Here is a 16,600-nt window from a genome sequence, read left to right on the forward strand (position 1 = left end):
CCAATTTGGCACAGTCGCTTCATTCTTTCTGGAGCTATTAGTAACTGCCCTCTGCTCTTCCCCAATAGCATAATTGACACCTTCCAAACTTGGGGGGGGGGGGCTCAATTTCCAGTGCAACCTTCTATTTCTTTTTTCCCTTTTCATAGTGTTCATGGGATTCTCAAGGCAAGAATATTGGCACTGTTTGCCATTTCTTCCACCAGTGGATTATATTTTGTCAGAACTCTTCACTATGACCCATCCATCTTAGATGGCCCTGCACAGTATGGCTCATAGTTTCACTGAGTTACACAAGCCCCTTTGCCAAAAATGACTGTGATCCATAAGGGGGAAGAAAGCACAGTCTTTTCCAATGATGATGCTAAAACAATGAGATATCTATATGCAAAAAGAGGACAAGATGTAATGGTTGAGTTCCTTCAGCTGTTCACCTGAAACTATCACAACATTATTAATTGGCTATACCCAAATTCCAAATTAAATGTTTTTAAAAATGCCTGAAATAAAAAGGATTCTATTTTCAAAACTCAAATACAGTTCAACATTTCTTATGTATCAGTAAAATATGGATAACTGTGAAAAAAGGACTGTAACACATACTTAACATCATATATGAAAAGGAACTCAAAATTGATTATAAACATAAATATAAAACCAAAAACTTGAAAACTTCTAGAAAACATAAGTGAAAATCTTTGTGACCTGGGATGAGGCAAACATTCATTAAAGAGGACACCAAAAACTATCATTCATAAAAGGAAAAAAGTATTATAAATTAGACATCAAAACTAAGAACTTCTGCTTTTTGAAAAACACTGTTAAAGAGAATGAAAGGATAAACAACAGATCAGAAGAAAACATTTTCAAACATACATGATAAAGGACCTAGCATTCAAAATATATAAAGACTTTCAAAATTCAGTAACTAAAAATACCCAATAAAAATGGGCCAAAGATTTAAACAGATATTTTATCCAAAAAAAAAAAAAAAAAAAATACATGTCAAATAAGCACATGAAGAGATGTTCAACATCATTAATCATTAGGGCTATAAAAATTCAAAACCACAATAAGGTCACCATACACTTATCAGATATACAAAATTAAAACAAGACTGACCATACCAAGTGTTGGTAAGAATGTGGAACAACTGCAACTCTCATATACTGCTGGTGAGAATGTAAAAATTATACAACCTCTTTGGAAAATAGATTGACAGTATCTTTAAGTTAAAATATAGACCTACTATATAACCCAGTCATTGTATTCTTAGATATTTAACCATGAAAAAAAAAAATGTCCATACATGAACGTTTCTAGTAGCTCTATTAGTATTACCCAAAAATTGAAAAAAATGTATATCCATCAACAAGTTAATGAATAGACAAATCATTGTGTACCTATACAGTGGAATACCACTCAGCAATAAAAATGAACTACTGATGCACGCCACAACTTGAATGAATCTCAAAATAATTATGCTAAGTTAAATAAGCCAGACCAAAAACCAATACATACCATATGATTTCATTTATACTAAGTCCTAGAATATGCAAACCAATTAGTAACAGAAAGCAGATTCAGTAGTGGTGGGGCAGGAGGGAAGCATTACAAAAAAACACAAGAAAATTGCTGGGGACGATGGATAAACTAATTATTTTGATTGTATTGATGGTTTTATAAGTTTACACAAATGTCAAAATTTATCAAAGCATGTACTTTAGTAAGTACAGTTTGTTGTATGTCAACTATACCTCACTAAAGCTGTTTTAAACATGAATAAATTAAAGCTTACTCTCAAAATCATTTTGGTAGCTTAAGTAGCCAATGTCCTAGGCTTGCCCCTATCTACTTCATCCAGTTATTTATACTGATCTTATTCCTAAGAGAAAAATGAGTAACGCATTGAAATGATTTAAATGACAGTCAGAAAATGCCATTAACTGGCACATTCATGAAATATTATGTAAGCAAAACAAAAATAATAATATTTAAAATTTCCATAGCAAAAAGTACTTAGCAAAACAACAAACACAATGTATTAGTTTTGTTTAAATAAAATATAGCAAAAATTTACAAATACTCACCTCTTTGGATAATCTTGTGAAGACATCTCCTCCCCTGAGAAAATCCAATATTAAATACAGCTTCCCTTCAGTCTGAAAGGCTAATTAGAAATTAAAATGCAGATGTAACAATTTTTAAGGCTTACAAAGCTTAGTATACTTTTTACTTAATATAGCTGTTGAGAATTTTATCACAGAACACTATACTGAAATTAACCATTTACTTACATGGTCCATTATTCGGTAACATTATTTCAAAATTAAAACTAGCACTGAAAAGCTATAAACCCTTTTCCAGAATATATCAGATGTTCTACATTGTAGCTCTACACAGAAACTTGTAAGATCATCTTTTTTCCACATTTATGAAGCACCATAATCTACTGCAATTGCCTGAATTCTACCTCCCCATATACTGAAAATCTACTAATTATGTCAAGCTCAACAAAAATGTCACCCCCTGTTTCTTCTATTAAGAGGCTTTCTTCTATTAAGGACTTCCTCCTTTTCACATTTACCCACAGCGTCCTTACACTCTTCCCCATCAGAATTACTTGCTACTACCTTTGAGATCTCATTGTACTTTACTTATATCTTATGGTACCTTAAACTATTTTGATTTATAAAATTAATTGGTCTTATATGTCTGTGTTCCCTATAGATTACAAAATTTCTTAAGATCAGAGATTATATCCCCTCTAGAGCCTACTGATTTTAACAGAATATTTTGCATAAAACTGGTGTTTAGTGATTAATGATATCCCAGAGATACAAGGAAGGAGATCTTTAGATACTACTACTACTTTCATTCCATTTGGGTAATGGGGAATGAAAGAATAATGGGTGAAAAATACCAGATTTTTGCTAGTAAAGTAAGTAATGCTCAAAACTCTCCAAACCAGGCTTCAACAATACGTGAACCGTGAACTTCCAAATGTTCAAACTGGTTTTAGAAAAGGCAGAGAAATCAGAGATCAAATTGCCAACATCCGCTGGATCCTCAAAAAAGCAAGAGAGTTCCAGAAAAACATCTATTTCTGCTTTATTGACTATGCCAAAGCCTTTGACTGTGTGGATCACAATAAACTGTGGAAAACTCTGAAAGAAATGGGAATATCAGACCACCTGACCTGCCTCTTGAGAAACCTGCATGCAGGTCAGGAAACAACAGTTAGAACTGGACATGGAACAACAGACTGGTTCTAAATAAGAAAAGGAGTATGTCAAGGCTGTATATTGTCACCCTGCTTATTTAACTTACGTGCAGAGTACATCATGAGAAACGCTGGGCTGGAAGAAGCACAAGCTGGAATCAAGATTGCCGGGAGAAATATCAATAACCTCAGATATGCATATGACATCACCCTTATGGCAGAAAGTGAAGAGAAACTAAAAAGCCTCTTGATGAAAGTGAAAGAGGAGAGTGAAAAAGTTGGCTTAAAGCTCAACATTCAGAAAACTAAGATCATGGCATCTGGTCCCATCACTCCATGGCAAATAGATGGGGAAACAGTGGAAACAGTGTCAGACTTTATTTTGTTGGGCTCTAAAATCACTGCAGATGGTGATTGCAGCCAGGAAATTAAAAGATGCTTATTCCTTGGAAGGAAAGCTATGACCAACCTAGACAACATATTAAAAAGCAGAGACATTACTTTGCCAACAAAGATCCGTCTAGTCAAGGCGATGGTTTTTCCAGTGGTCATATATGGATGTGAGAGATGGACTGTGAAGAAAGCTGAGCACCGAAGAATTGATGCTTTTGAACTGTGGTGTTGGAGAAGACTCTTGAGAGTCCCTTGGACAACAAGGAGATCCAACCAGTCCACCCTAAAGGAGATCAGTCCTGGGTGTTCATTGGAAAGACTGATGTTGAAGCTGAAACTCCAATACTTTGGCCACCTCATGCGAAGAGCTGACTCACTGCAAAAGACCCTGATGCTGGGAAAGATTGAGGCCAGGAGGAGAAGGGGACAACAGAGGATGAGATGGTTGGATGGCATCACTGACTCAATGGAGATGGGTTTGGGTGGACTCCGGGAGTTGGTGATGGACAGGGAGGCCTGGCATGCTGTGGTTCATTGGGTCACAAAGAGTCAGACATGACTGAGCGACTGAACTGAACTGAGTAACTACTATAATGCATATTTGTCAAAATTACCTAAAAATAAAATCAATGCCTGCTATTCATCTAAATTTCAAAAACCAAGAGCAACATAGTAGACTGGATCAGTAATTTTTGCCTTTGAATTCCCCAGGGAAGTTAAATGCCATAATCTCATGCATACAATAAATTGGCAATGGAGCCATTATTAAAATTCAGAACTGCATAGGTTGCAAGAATTAATAGTTAAAATGACCATACTGCGCAAAGCAATCTGAAGATTCAATGCAATCCCTACTGAAATACCAATGGCACTTTTCACAGAACTAGAACAAGTAATTTTAAAATTTGTATGGAAATATCGAAGACCCTGAATAGCCAAAACAATCATGAAAAAGAAGAACAAAGCTAGAGGCATCACACTCCCTGACTTCAGACCATGCTAAAAGGTACAGAAATCAAAACAGTATGTACTGACATAAATAGAGACATATAGATCAATCGAACAGAATAAAGAGCCCAGAAATAAACCCACCCACCTGTGATTGATTAATCTGCAACAATGGTGACAAGAATATACAAAAGAGAAAAAGGGAGTCTCTTCTGTAAGTGGTGCTGGGAAAAATGGACAGTTGCATGTAAAAGAATGAAATTTTCTATCATATATAAAAATAAACTCAAAATGGATTAAAGACCTAAATGTAAGACCATAAACCATAAAACTTCTAGAAAAGAACATAGGTAGAACACTCTTGGACATGAATCAAAGCAATGCTTTTTGGGATTTGTCTCCTAAGGCAAAGGAAACAGAAGCAAAAATAAACAGATCAGACCTAATTAGAATAAAAAGCTCTAGCACAGCAAAGGAAACCATCAACAAATTGAAAAGACAGCCTACTAAATTTGAGAAAATATTTTCAAATGATATGACTAATAAGGAGCTAATATCAAAAATATATAAACAGACCATATATCTCATCACCACAGAAACAAACAACCCAATTTTAAAAATGGGCAGAAGACCTGAATAGACATTTTTCCAAAGAAGACATACAGAATGCCAACTAGCACATGAAAAGATGTTCAATATCGCTAATCATCAGAGTATCAAAACCCCAATGAGATACCATCTCAATCCATCAAAAATGTATATCATGAAAAAGACTACAAATAACAAATGTTGGAAAGGGTGTGGACAAAATGAAACCCTTGTACACTGTCAGAAGTTATGTAAATTGGTGCAAGCACTGTGGAAAACAGTATGGAGGTTCCTCAAAAGAATAAAAATATAACTCAGCAATTCCACACTTGGGTATATATCTGAAGAAAATGAAAATATTGCCACAAAAAAATATATGCACCACAATGTTCATGGCAGAATTTTTTTATAGTTCACAATATATGGAAGCTACCTACGTATCCATCAACAGGTAAATGTATTAAAGATGTGGAAAATATATATGTGTATACATACACACACACATATATACATCTACACACACATACACAATGGAGTATTACTCATAAAAAATAATGAAATATTGTCATTTGCAACAACATGGATGGGCTTAGAGTATATTAGGCTTAGTGAAACATGTCTTACAAAGACAAATATTGGATGATATCACTTACATTTGGAATCAAAAAATTTGAATTTAACAAAAAAGGAACAAACTTATGGAGAACAAACTAGTGGTTACCAATGGGGAAAGGTAGGGGAAAGTGGCAAGATAGGGGTATGGGATTAACAGGTATAAATTACTATGTATAAAATAAATAAGCTACAAGAATATATAGTATAACACAGGGAATAAGAATAAATGGAATATAACCTCGAAAATTGTGAATCACTATATTGTACACCTGAAACATATAATACTGTAAATCAACTAAACCTCAATTTAAAAAAAAAAGAATTCTTTGACTCCAAATTCATGTTCTTTCCATTGTACCTATTGCTTTTCACTAGTATTCCTCTCCCTCTAAATATAAGAAAAAATAACTCAAATAGACTAGTATACCATATGGTCCTCTTCAACAGGATGAGGAAATAAGATGAATATGATCATTATGAACATGTAAGAGGAACCCATTCAAACACAAGAATGTTTTGAATAAATTATCACAGTAGTTTATAGCCTAAGATCCCTAGAGGTACAGCCTAGTACAGTACAGAAATTCTACTAGACAAGAGTAGTCAAAAGACACTATCTTGTTACCTTAGACAAGTTAACCAACAAATACAGGAAAAACAACTAAAAGCTGGATATTAATTCTTATTTCAGATAAGTATGTTTTACACAGCTGAAAGTATTGCATCATTCCATATTTATTTCCTGTTTGAAGTATTTATCTTATGTTACATTATTGTCTGAAAGGAAATCTTAGTTCTCTAATTCCATATTTTTTTTTTAAAGATTACATACCATAGTGCAATTTGACAATAAATGGATGATTTACTTCCACCAGTATATCCCTCTCCATCTTTGTCCGAATTCTGTCTCGAACTAAAAATTACAGAAGATTAGAGTATATTGTTCTTGTATATAATTTCAGTAGAGAGTCCATCAATAATTCACCAAACACAAATATAGAAATCTAAAATATAACTTTGTAAGTGCCTGAATTTGAAGTCAATATTCCTAGGCAGTAATTACCACAGTATAAAAGCTAACAAATTCAGTTTAGATCTAGAGATGGGTTAAGTGCCACAGTGTTATTTGGCGGATAAGCATTATATATTAGTGTTCAAATGAGTTCTCTGATTAAAACTGAGCACAGTGTTATTGTTATCACAGCCTGGAAGACAGTATATATAATTGTATGCAGGTGGCTGTGCCTTCTCAATATGTAATACCAACAGATGGAACAGAAAAAATAAGAATCTTGAAGAAAAAGAATATAGTTTAATAAAACAAGTTCACTTTAAATTAAATAAAATGTATCACTTTTTATCCCATTTATTCTTTTTCACCAGGATACACTCTCACTAAATTAGAGTATATGTCAATATCATTTTTTAAATATAAATTTATTTTAATTGGAGGTTAATTACTTTACAATATTGTATTGGTTTTGCCAGACATCAACATGAATCCGCCACAGGTATACACGTGTTCCCCATCCTCAAACCTAGAAATAACAATTACTAATGTTAAAAGGAAACTAAATCTACTCATATAGGCAATACATAGCACATTTCTTCAAACAAGCTTTACCACGTTTTATTTTAATAAGCTTTCTGATCTTCTACCTTTTAAAGAAGCTTTTTTTAACACCTTCATTGCATAGAGTTGTCCAGCATCAGGACCGGTCTTCTTTCTAACGAGAAATACCTAATAAGAGAATTAAAAGTGAAGTTCACATCCCAAGCCATTCCTGCTATACATATATATTAGCATATACAAATAGCCTTACATATTCTCTAATTGTATAAAGATATACCTTTCCCTATAAATTATACTTAGTTTACACTTTCTCACTTTCATTCACTTAATCACATGCTCATACATTCCAATGTGGAAAAGAAAATGTAAAAGAACATTTGAGAAGTTTGTGATATAAGAGATAAATAATATAATGAAAGACAATTTGAGCTAAGGGAGCTCCTTATAAGACACAAGCTCCTTTTTGTTTTCTTAATATGGAACAAAAAATCTAATTACTGTTAATTTGACAACTTCATTTCTAGTTTCCTATTGGTCCATTTTATAAGTTACCAGGTATTTTATTTTCTAATAGGGCTTCCCTGGTGACTCAGACAGTAAAGAATCTGCCTGTGATGCAGGAGACCCAGGTCCACACCTGGGTCATGAAGATGAGGAGGAAAATGCAACCCATTTCAGTATTCTTGCCTGGAAAATTCCATGGACAGAGGAGCCTGGAGGGCTACAGTCCATGGGGTCGCAAAGAGTCAGACAAGAATGAGTGACTAAAATTTTCAATTTATTTTCTAATAAGATATTAGAGGCAATTCTTAACTATCTGCTAAGTGAAAGAATCATAATGGCGAATATTTCAATAAAAAAGTCAAAGTTACTGATTAAGCTTAAAGTAATAATTTCTTATATTTTCAAACCAAGAAATGATTCATTATAAGGTAAGTTTTAGAAAGCCTCAGTTATGAAGATAAATATGAGTATATTATAGTTTCATAACAGGTATTTACTATTAAAGGGTTGTTTCCAGTTTTAAATTGGTGTTCACTGCCTCAACCTGCCATCCTCAACTCTAACAAACTCTATTCAAATGCTGATAAATTCAAAATGAGATCAAATTAAGTAATTTGTATACCTAAAACTGCAGATTGGAGAGCTTCTAAGTAATTTTTGTCTTCTTCCTATGGTAGAGCTTAAAATTCTTTATTCAAAATATTCTATGTGATAATTATATATCAGCCAACTGGGCAAGTGGGGGGGTTCATTTAATCATTACTTCATTTAATCATTACTTAATCTCTCCTTCTCCTATTCTTATATCAGACCTAAACTCAAGGACCATTTCAGTTTTATAGATTTTCACACTATCTATTGTAGTGCTTCTCATACTTTGTATTTAGACCAACCAGTCTTTTTTTCCCCCTTTCCTCCAAATCCACTGCATACCATTACTTACTATTTCACCAGTGAAAAACCATGGACTTATATGTATTTGTATAGCTGATTTCAGTCTACATCAGTTTCTAAAGAGCAGATTAAATTAACTGCCATAATATACACACAAAAGCTTCAAAGTGAATGGCATTAACCCTAAATACCAGACTTAGTTTTCATTCAATTTTAATGACATGGTCAAATAAATGTTGATAAACAGTTTCCTTTTTTATAATCAATATCAGGTGATCAAGATATTGACAACAAAGGAGTCAAGTCATTTCATGAGTGATGACTCCATTCTTTCTCAAGTTTCTTCCAAGAAAGCATTTCTCAATTATTTTTGGTCTCAAGAATTCTTTTACAAACTTAAAAATTACTGATCACTCCAAAGTACTTTTGTTTTTGTGGGTTATAACTGCTGATATTTACTGTATTAGAAATCACAGCAAAAAATTAACTATGTATTTATTGATTAAAAATAATAAACTAATTACATGTGAATATAAATATTTTTTATAAAAATGAATATTTTTTCCAAAACAAACCAAAAAAAAGAAATCACTGAGAAGACTGACACTGATTTACATTTCTACAAGTCCTTAATATCTGGCTTAACAGAAAATAGTTGGATTCTTTTATCTGCTTCTTCATTCAATCTGTTGCAATTAAACTGCTTTGCTTAAATTATAAGAAGAAAATCAGGCTTCACACAGTTACATATCTGGAAAAGGGAGAAGTATTTTAATAGCCTTTTCATATAATTGTGGTTATTCTTCTTTGATATGACACAAGAATTTGACAAGTAGAAGTTTCTTAAAGATTAGTTGCAGTGAAAAATCTGAAACCACATCAATTAACTGTCCATATTCTTTTACATAATAACCCACTGGTCTATGGGACATGTTGAATGGATTTTGCACTGATGGCTGATTTGATAACATCATGTGTTTGTCAACTAAAAAGCATTGGTTCACTGAGTTATGCAGATCTTCCAAATGTTGACAGTAGCAATCTCATCAGGAAAGTCTTTTGAGTACTGAGAACATGTTGAGCACAGTGGAAAATAAAAATTGGCCAAAATTCTAATTTTTTGCTTTGAAGCTCAAATTTTATCATTGGCTAAAATACTAAGTTGTTTTCCATGAAGGAACAGGTTCACTCTATTCATTTTTGAGGAAAACATCTACCAAATGCCCAAATTTAAGTAATCATAGTTTGTCAATCATTCTTTCATGGAAAAATGACATTTCATGAAAAAAGTGTCTAGTGTAGCTCACAATTCAAAAAACTTCACAAGTATTCTGTCTTGAGACAATCAAATTTTTTGTTGTGCAGCTAAAGTACTTTGGGTACTTCTCATTTCATCCCACAATATTAAAAAGAAGCATACTCAAGGATTGATATTTGATAAATCTAATAACTGTTAACACCTCATCAAGAACATTCTTAAGTAAAACTTGTATTTTTCTAACTATGTGTGGCAGTGAAGGTCATAATGATTACTGATAGCTTAAAATCACTTCCTGGATTGTGCCAAAGTGCAAAAAAATTTACAAATAATATCTTAGCATTATTATAACAGTCTTGTTCTTAAGGACTCCATGAAAGTGTCTTGTGGATGTCCAAGGGTAGTAAGATCACACTTTGAGAACTACTGTTCTAGAACACAGCCTTTAGTGGGGCTGAAAAGAATGGAATACAGAGGGTAAAAAGAGGCAATTAAGGAAGGAAGAAAACAGTAGTCCAGGTTTTCTGAAAAGACACACAAAGCGGCCACTGTTTCCCTATCTCTTAAAACACTCACTAATATCTCAATTTGGCATCTAATAGAAGCCATCATTCACAGTCTCGGGAAGTAATTGTTTATTTTTTCATTACCTGATTTGTTCTTCTCAGGTCTAATGGATGAACTTTCTCAGCATAAGAAAACATCATCTCACTCTACTCTCTTCCCATGATCAACTACAGAAGCTGCATGATTTCAAATTACTGTTATCCAAAAACGTATCTCTCCTGAACCAATACAATATTGTAAAGTAAAATAATTAATTAATTAATTAAAAAAATAAATAAGAGAGGTTTCTTTACAACCACCCTAATCCAATTCTCAGAAATTGTTCAAAAGAGAAATGAATGAGTGAATTACTCCAACATACTTTCTCTCTGTCATATGGACTTCATTAAGAAGTATTTGCTGGCTGAAGTGAAGTGAAAAACTGCACAGTTTTAACACTAACTGGAAAGAAAGGACCAACTGCAAGAAATTTTAAGTTGTAAACACATATACTTAATCAATTACTTAGGAGGGCAAGGGTTTGATATTTTCAAAAATTCATTTTTAAGTCCTATAGTTAAAGGTTTTACTATCACAAAAGCAAAAAAAAAGGAATGTTAAAATGTATGTTTTGTGTAAATATGACTTGACATGTGAAATATATGAAAGGCTAGTCTAATAATGCCAAAGATATTTTCATGTGTTTTATTTTATTGTGTTTTAAAATAAATAAGTTATTTAGTATACTTTATTTCAATTCACACATTACTTAGTGTGTTTATTACAGAATCTTATATGCATCTTTTGGTGGCTCAGTGGTAAAGAATCTGCCTGCCAAAGCAGGAGACAGAGGTTTGATCCTGAGGTTGGGAAGATCCCCTGGAGGAGGAAATGACTACTCACACTAGTATTCTTGCCTGGGAAATCCCATGGACACAGGAGCCTAGTGGGCTATAGTCCATGGGGTCACAAAAGAATCAGGCACGACTTAGCAAGTAAACAACAACAACATAAGTAGATTGGTATACTTCATTTCAATCCACACATTACTTGATGTGCTTACTACAGAATTTTATATGCATATTTTATGATAATACGTGCATCTTTAAAATACAATTTTACAACTGATTTTCATAGTATTTTTCCTGATTAAATAGATTGTATAGATATTTAATGTCACAAAGGTTTATATATGCTAAAATATATTTATTGCATTTTAACAATGGAACTTTCATAGGAAATCGTATAAATAAGACTACAGCTCAAAGTTTCTTGGAATTGCTCCTACACTTATCTGATTCACAGCCTTGGCCAAATTCCTGACTAGGTTTGGCATATAACAAGTCCCAACCACACAATGCCTACGCAAATGATGTAATACTGACAAGCAAGTGTTTTCACATCCTAAGAAGGAAAAAATAAGCCACTTCCTTAATATTTCTTCAGTTGATGACCTGCACAAGGGTCACTATTCTGTATTTTAGTATTAGGAATTTTTTAAAAGGGCTTCCATGATATCCTTGTTAAATCAAAGTTCCTGCACAAAGCTGAACGTTCCCTGATTTTTTTAAGGACCACATTGACAACTTGTCAGCATGTTTCTATATTTAGTGTGAAGATGTTATTGAAGATATTTCATTATGTTATACTGTATTTTCTTTATGAAGCTCCATAAGAAAAATTTCTCTGGTCTGTTTGATATATTTCTTAAAGATTCTGTCAATAATCATACAATTAAAAGTATCAGCCTCTTTATAATGAGGCCAAAAAATTTGAGGCCATTATACCATGCATTTGTGAACAAGAGAGTTTATTCCTGGCTTCAACTCATCTTTCCTGTTCTAATTTTTCTGCTTCCATCATCATCCCCACTTATTTTTATTTTCTTTAGTATTCATTTATGAAAGCCTTAAATCCTTTCTGGAACAAAGCTGGATATAAATAAATACACATATGGATAAGTGTGTGTGTGTATCAAATAACAAGACAGATACTTTTAATGGCTTGAAATGTTTGCCTGGTGAGATTTTATTTAAGTCAATATGCAAGCATTTATATATTGGGGATATAAAAGAAAATTCATCTCTGTTCTTCTAAAATTAACATCATAGAAATAGTATGTAAAATATTTTTTTAAAATACTGTACTTTTAGTAACTTTAAAAAATAAAGGTATTCAGTATGCACATGCCTCCTCTACAGGTCAGTTCTATAAATACACTCCCCCCACCACACACACAGATACACACATCTATTAAAAGCTCCTTCTAGTTTTACTCTCCCCCAGCATAACTATTCAAGTCCTGTCTCCTTGTCATCATATACCTCTTGTACCAATTCACTACCAAACAATAATCCACCTCAGTTTGTCCTTTTTGTGTCCTGAAAAATGTTTCTCTATATTTTACATGTTGTATTTTATACTGCACAGATATCAGATTACTTGACAATTAACGTCTACTTTATATTCATCAATGTTACTTTAAAAGTGGTATACACAAACCCGGTGTTCAATAATTGTCTTTCTTTTAAAATATTTCAGAGTATAATAAAGAAGCAATGCTCAACTGCCTTACTTTCCTCTTTGAAACTAAATCTCAGCCACCCTAAAGTTAGAAATTAGTAGTTTTCTCACTATCTTCCTTCCCTTAAACTGCTGTTGTTGCTGTTTCCTACATGCTATTACTTAATACCTGTATGTAATATTTTTCGTATCTTAGATGCTAGGTATACAAAACTCAGGAACCAGATCTACAAACTTCTTTACTAATAATCATGTATCAGTAAGCACTGAATAACCAATTTTAATAATGAGTGTCAGAGTTTGTCCTCCTCAATTTTGCTTTTTCCCTTGAAATTAAAGCCCTTTGAAGGTAGGAGTTTTATATAATCCCTAAATTACCCAGTACTTCCCATAGCTGTACATTCACATATTTTTTATAACAGATGATAAATTAACAATTCATGCATTCATACATGAATTGATACATGCATTCTGACTTCTGTGATAGAGCTAAGGAAAAAATCACCAAGAGAAAGCTGAGATCATGACAGCATGTGAAGAGAGAAAGAAGACCTGTTTTACAAAACTCAAACTTTCTTGATTTAGGCAGCAAATAAATAGCATGTTATATATTGTCCTTGAGAAATCAATTTTCCCAGGGGATTAGAAAACATGACAGAGAAATATAAAGAAATGGGATTTAAAAAACAACAGAAAAGGAGTGAAATTAGACCTTCCTTTGGATGTATCATTTGATAATTTAGAAATGGCAAATTTACCAGATTTCTACCTATGCGTTCAATTTTTTGCTAAATGTTTAAAAGAAAAACAAATGAGGGAAAAAAGCATTCATTACCTTTCCAAAGGATCCCTGACCAAGAACTTTGAGCAACTCAAATTGCGCAGGATCTGCTTTCTCATATCCTTCCTTAACATGATGAGTAATAGGGATTTCTTTAACAACTCCTTCATCCTGTAAAAAGAAATCCAAGCAATACTCAAATATAGTTACAGCATCTTATGATTAGCTCCATTTAGAACCAGAAATCACAACAGAAATAATTTAATGTCTAACTCCTTCAATCTAGCACAGAGTTTAATGGGCTACTGCTGCTGCTGCTGCTGCTGCTAAGTCGTTTCAGTCGTGTCCGACTCTGTGAGACCCCAAAGACGGCAGCCCACCAGGCTCCCCCGTCCCAGGGATTCTCCAGGCAAGAACACTGAAGTGGGTTGCCATTTCCTTCTCCAATGCATGAAAGTGAAAAGTGAAAGTGAAGTCGCTCAGTCGTGTCTGACTCCTAGTGACCCCATGGACTGCAGCCAACCAGGCTCCTCTATCCATAGGATTTTCCAGACAAGAGTACTGGAGTGGGCTGTCATTGCCTACTAGCATCCCCATTTCCTGGGTTTTGTAACACACAGATAACACCACACCTCTATAATTTCATGTAAACAGAAGCATACAAAATCTGTGCTTCAGCTTCTGTTTCAACCAAGTAGAGACAGGAAAAAAAAAAAATCAACAACTGAAAGAGTCGCCTTTTAAGACCTTCACAAGTACATGCAGAGAAAGTAAAACACCTTGTAAATTGTGACATGACAAAAACTGTGAACCTCAAGAATTCTTTCATTATAATATTTTAAATAGTCAGTGATATACAAATATTTAAATGTCCAGCTATTCATATCATTGGAAAAGAAACTGGCATGGATAAACAAAATCTGCAAAACCCAAACATGTTTCCAGGCCATATGCCTACTTTTATTGAAATTTTACATACACTGATAAATTATATGCCAAATTTCCTACCAACTGGGTCAGGCAGAAGGCATGCCACCCTGGAACTGTTTCTACCCCTTGATATAGGACTCTATATATCAAGACTACACTCAGGTGAACCGTAATTCTAGCCCCCAGCACAGCAGTAAGGATTAAAAAAAAAAACAAATTTTCAGATGTATTACGTATCACAAAATAACAAGAGCTGGGATATATTATCCGAACTTCTGACTGTATAGGGGAGAAAACTGAGACCCACAGAGTTTAAGTTCACATGACTAGTTAATCACGATGTCTAGAAGTCATGGTAGCTTTCCATTATATTGTATTAATTCGGGTCTGGATGGCAAAAATGTTCTCAATCAATTCACCTTTTAATTAACTCATTAACCAATGGTGACTGTGGCCAAAGTGGACAAGAGTATGGTCCCAAGTAAGTTAGGCTTCATGGTAGCTAAAATAACTACCATGTTATATAATCCAACAGAGTAATTTTAGCTTTACGTATTAGGACTCATTAATCAGTCAGAAATGAAGTATCAGTTCTGAAAAATATGCTCCTGGATGTTCCTTTTTTTAAATATTTACTTTTGATTGATGATTGCTTTACAATACTGGTTTGATTTCTGTCATACATCACCATGAATTAATCATAGGTGTACATATGTCCCCTCCCTCTTGAATCTCCTTCCCACTTCCCGTCCATTACCATCCCTCTAGGTTACTACAGAGATCCAGTTTGAGTCCCGTGAGTCATACTGCAAATTCCCATTGTTTATCTATTTACATATGTTAGTGTATATGCATCCATGCTACTCTCCCCACTCACCTCACCTTCTCCCTCTTCTCCCCGACCCTTGTCCATAAGTCTGTTCTCTAGGTCTGGATCTCCATTGCTGCTCTATAAACAGATACGTCAGTACCATCTTTCTAAATTCCATATATATGTGTTAATACATGGTATTTGCTTTTCTCTTTCTGACTTACTTCACTCTGTATAATAGGCTCTAGGTCCATCTACCTCATTAGAACTGACTCAAATGCATTCCTTTCATGGCTGAGTAGTATTCCATTGTATATATGTACCACAGCTTCTCTATCCATTCCTCTGTTGATGGACTTCTAGGTTCCTTCCATGCCCTGGATATTGTAAATACTACTGCAATGAACACTGGGATACATGTATCTTTTTCACTTTTGGTTTCTTCAGGGTACATGACTAGAAGTGGTATTGCTAGGTCATATGATGGTTTTATTCCTAGTTTTTAAAGAATCTCCATACTGCCTTCCATAGTTGCTATATCAATTTACATTCTCACCAGCAGTATAGGAGGGTTCCCTTTTCCCCACATCCTCTCCAATACTTGCTGTTTGTGGATTTTTTTTTTATTATGGCCATTCTGTGTGGTGTGAGGTGATATCTCATTGTAGTTTTGATTTGCATTTCTCTAATGAGTGATGTTGAGCATCTCTTCATGTATTTATTAGCCATTTGTATGTCTTCTTTGAAGAAATGTCTAGTTAGGTCTTTTGCCCACTTTGATTGGGTTGTTTGTTTTTCTGGTATTTACCATTGCAACTAAAAGAATAAAATATCTAGGAATAAACCTATCCAAGGAGACAGAAGAACTATATACAGAAAACTATAAGACACTGAGGAAAGAAATCAAAGATGATATAAACAGATGGAGGGATATTCCACGCTCCTAGGTTGGAAGAATCAATATTGTGAAAATGACTATACCACCAAAAGCAATCTACAGATTAAATGCAATC

The 16,600-nt window shown here is 33.8% G+C and overlaps 1 protein-coding gene across 1 annotated transcript in view; it reads right to left on the bottom strand.

The window, feature by feature from the left end:
• Window positions 1–16,600, bottom strand: part of RPS6KA6 (ribosomal protein S6 kinase A6) — a 223,171-nt gene that overhangs the window by 145,849 nt on the left and 60,722 nt on the right. Inside the window, exons 5-8 of the mRNA XM_027535019.1 lie at window positions 13,901–14,017; window positions 7,427–7,508; window positions 6,600–6,680; window positions 2,091–2,170 (exon numbers count right to left, since the gene is read on the bottom strand). Of these exons, the coding sequence (XP_027390820.1) occupies window positions 2,091–2,170; window positions 6,600–6,680; window positions 7,427–7,508; window positions 13,901–14,017 (360 nt within the window). The remainder of the gene's footprint in view (window positions 1–2,090; window positions 2,171–6,599; window positions 6,681–7,426; window positions 7,509–13,900; window positions 14,018–16,600) is intronic.

This window comes from Bos indicus x Bos taurus, chromosome X (genome assembly GCF_003369695.1).
Source record: "Bos indicus x Bos taurus breed Angus x Brahman F1 hybrid chromosome X, Bos_hybrid_MaternalHap_v2.0, whole genome shotgun sequence".
Lineage (NCBI taxonomy): Eukaryota > Metazoa > Chordata > Mammalia > Artiodactyla > Bovidae > Bos > Bos indicus x Bos taurus.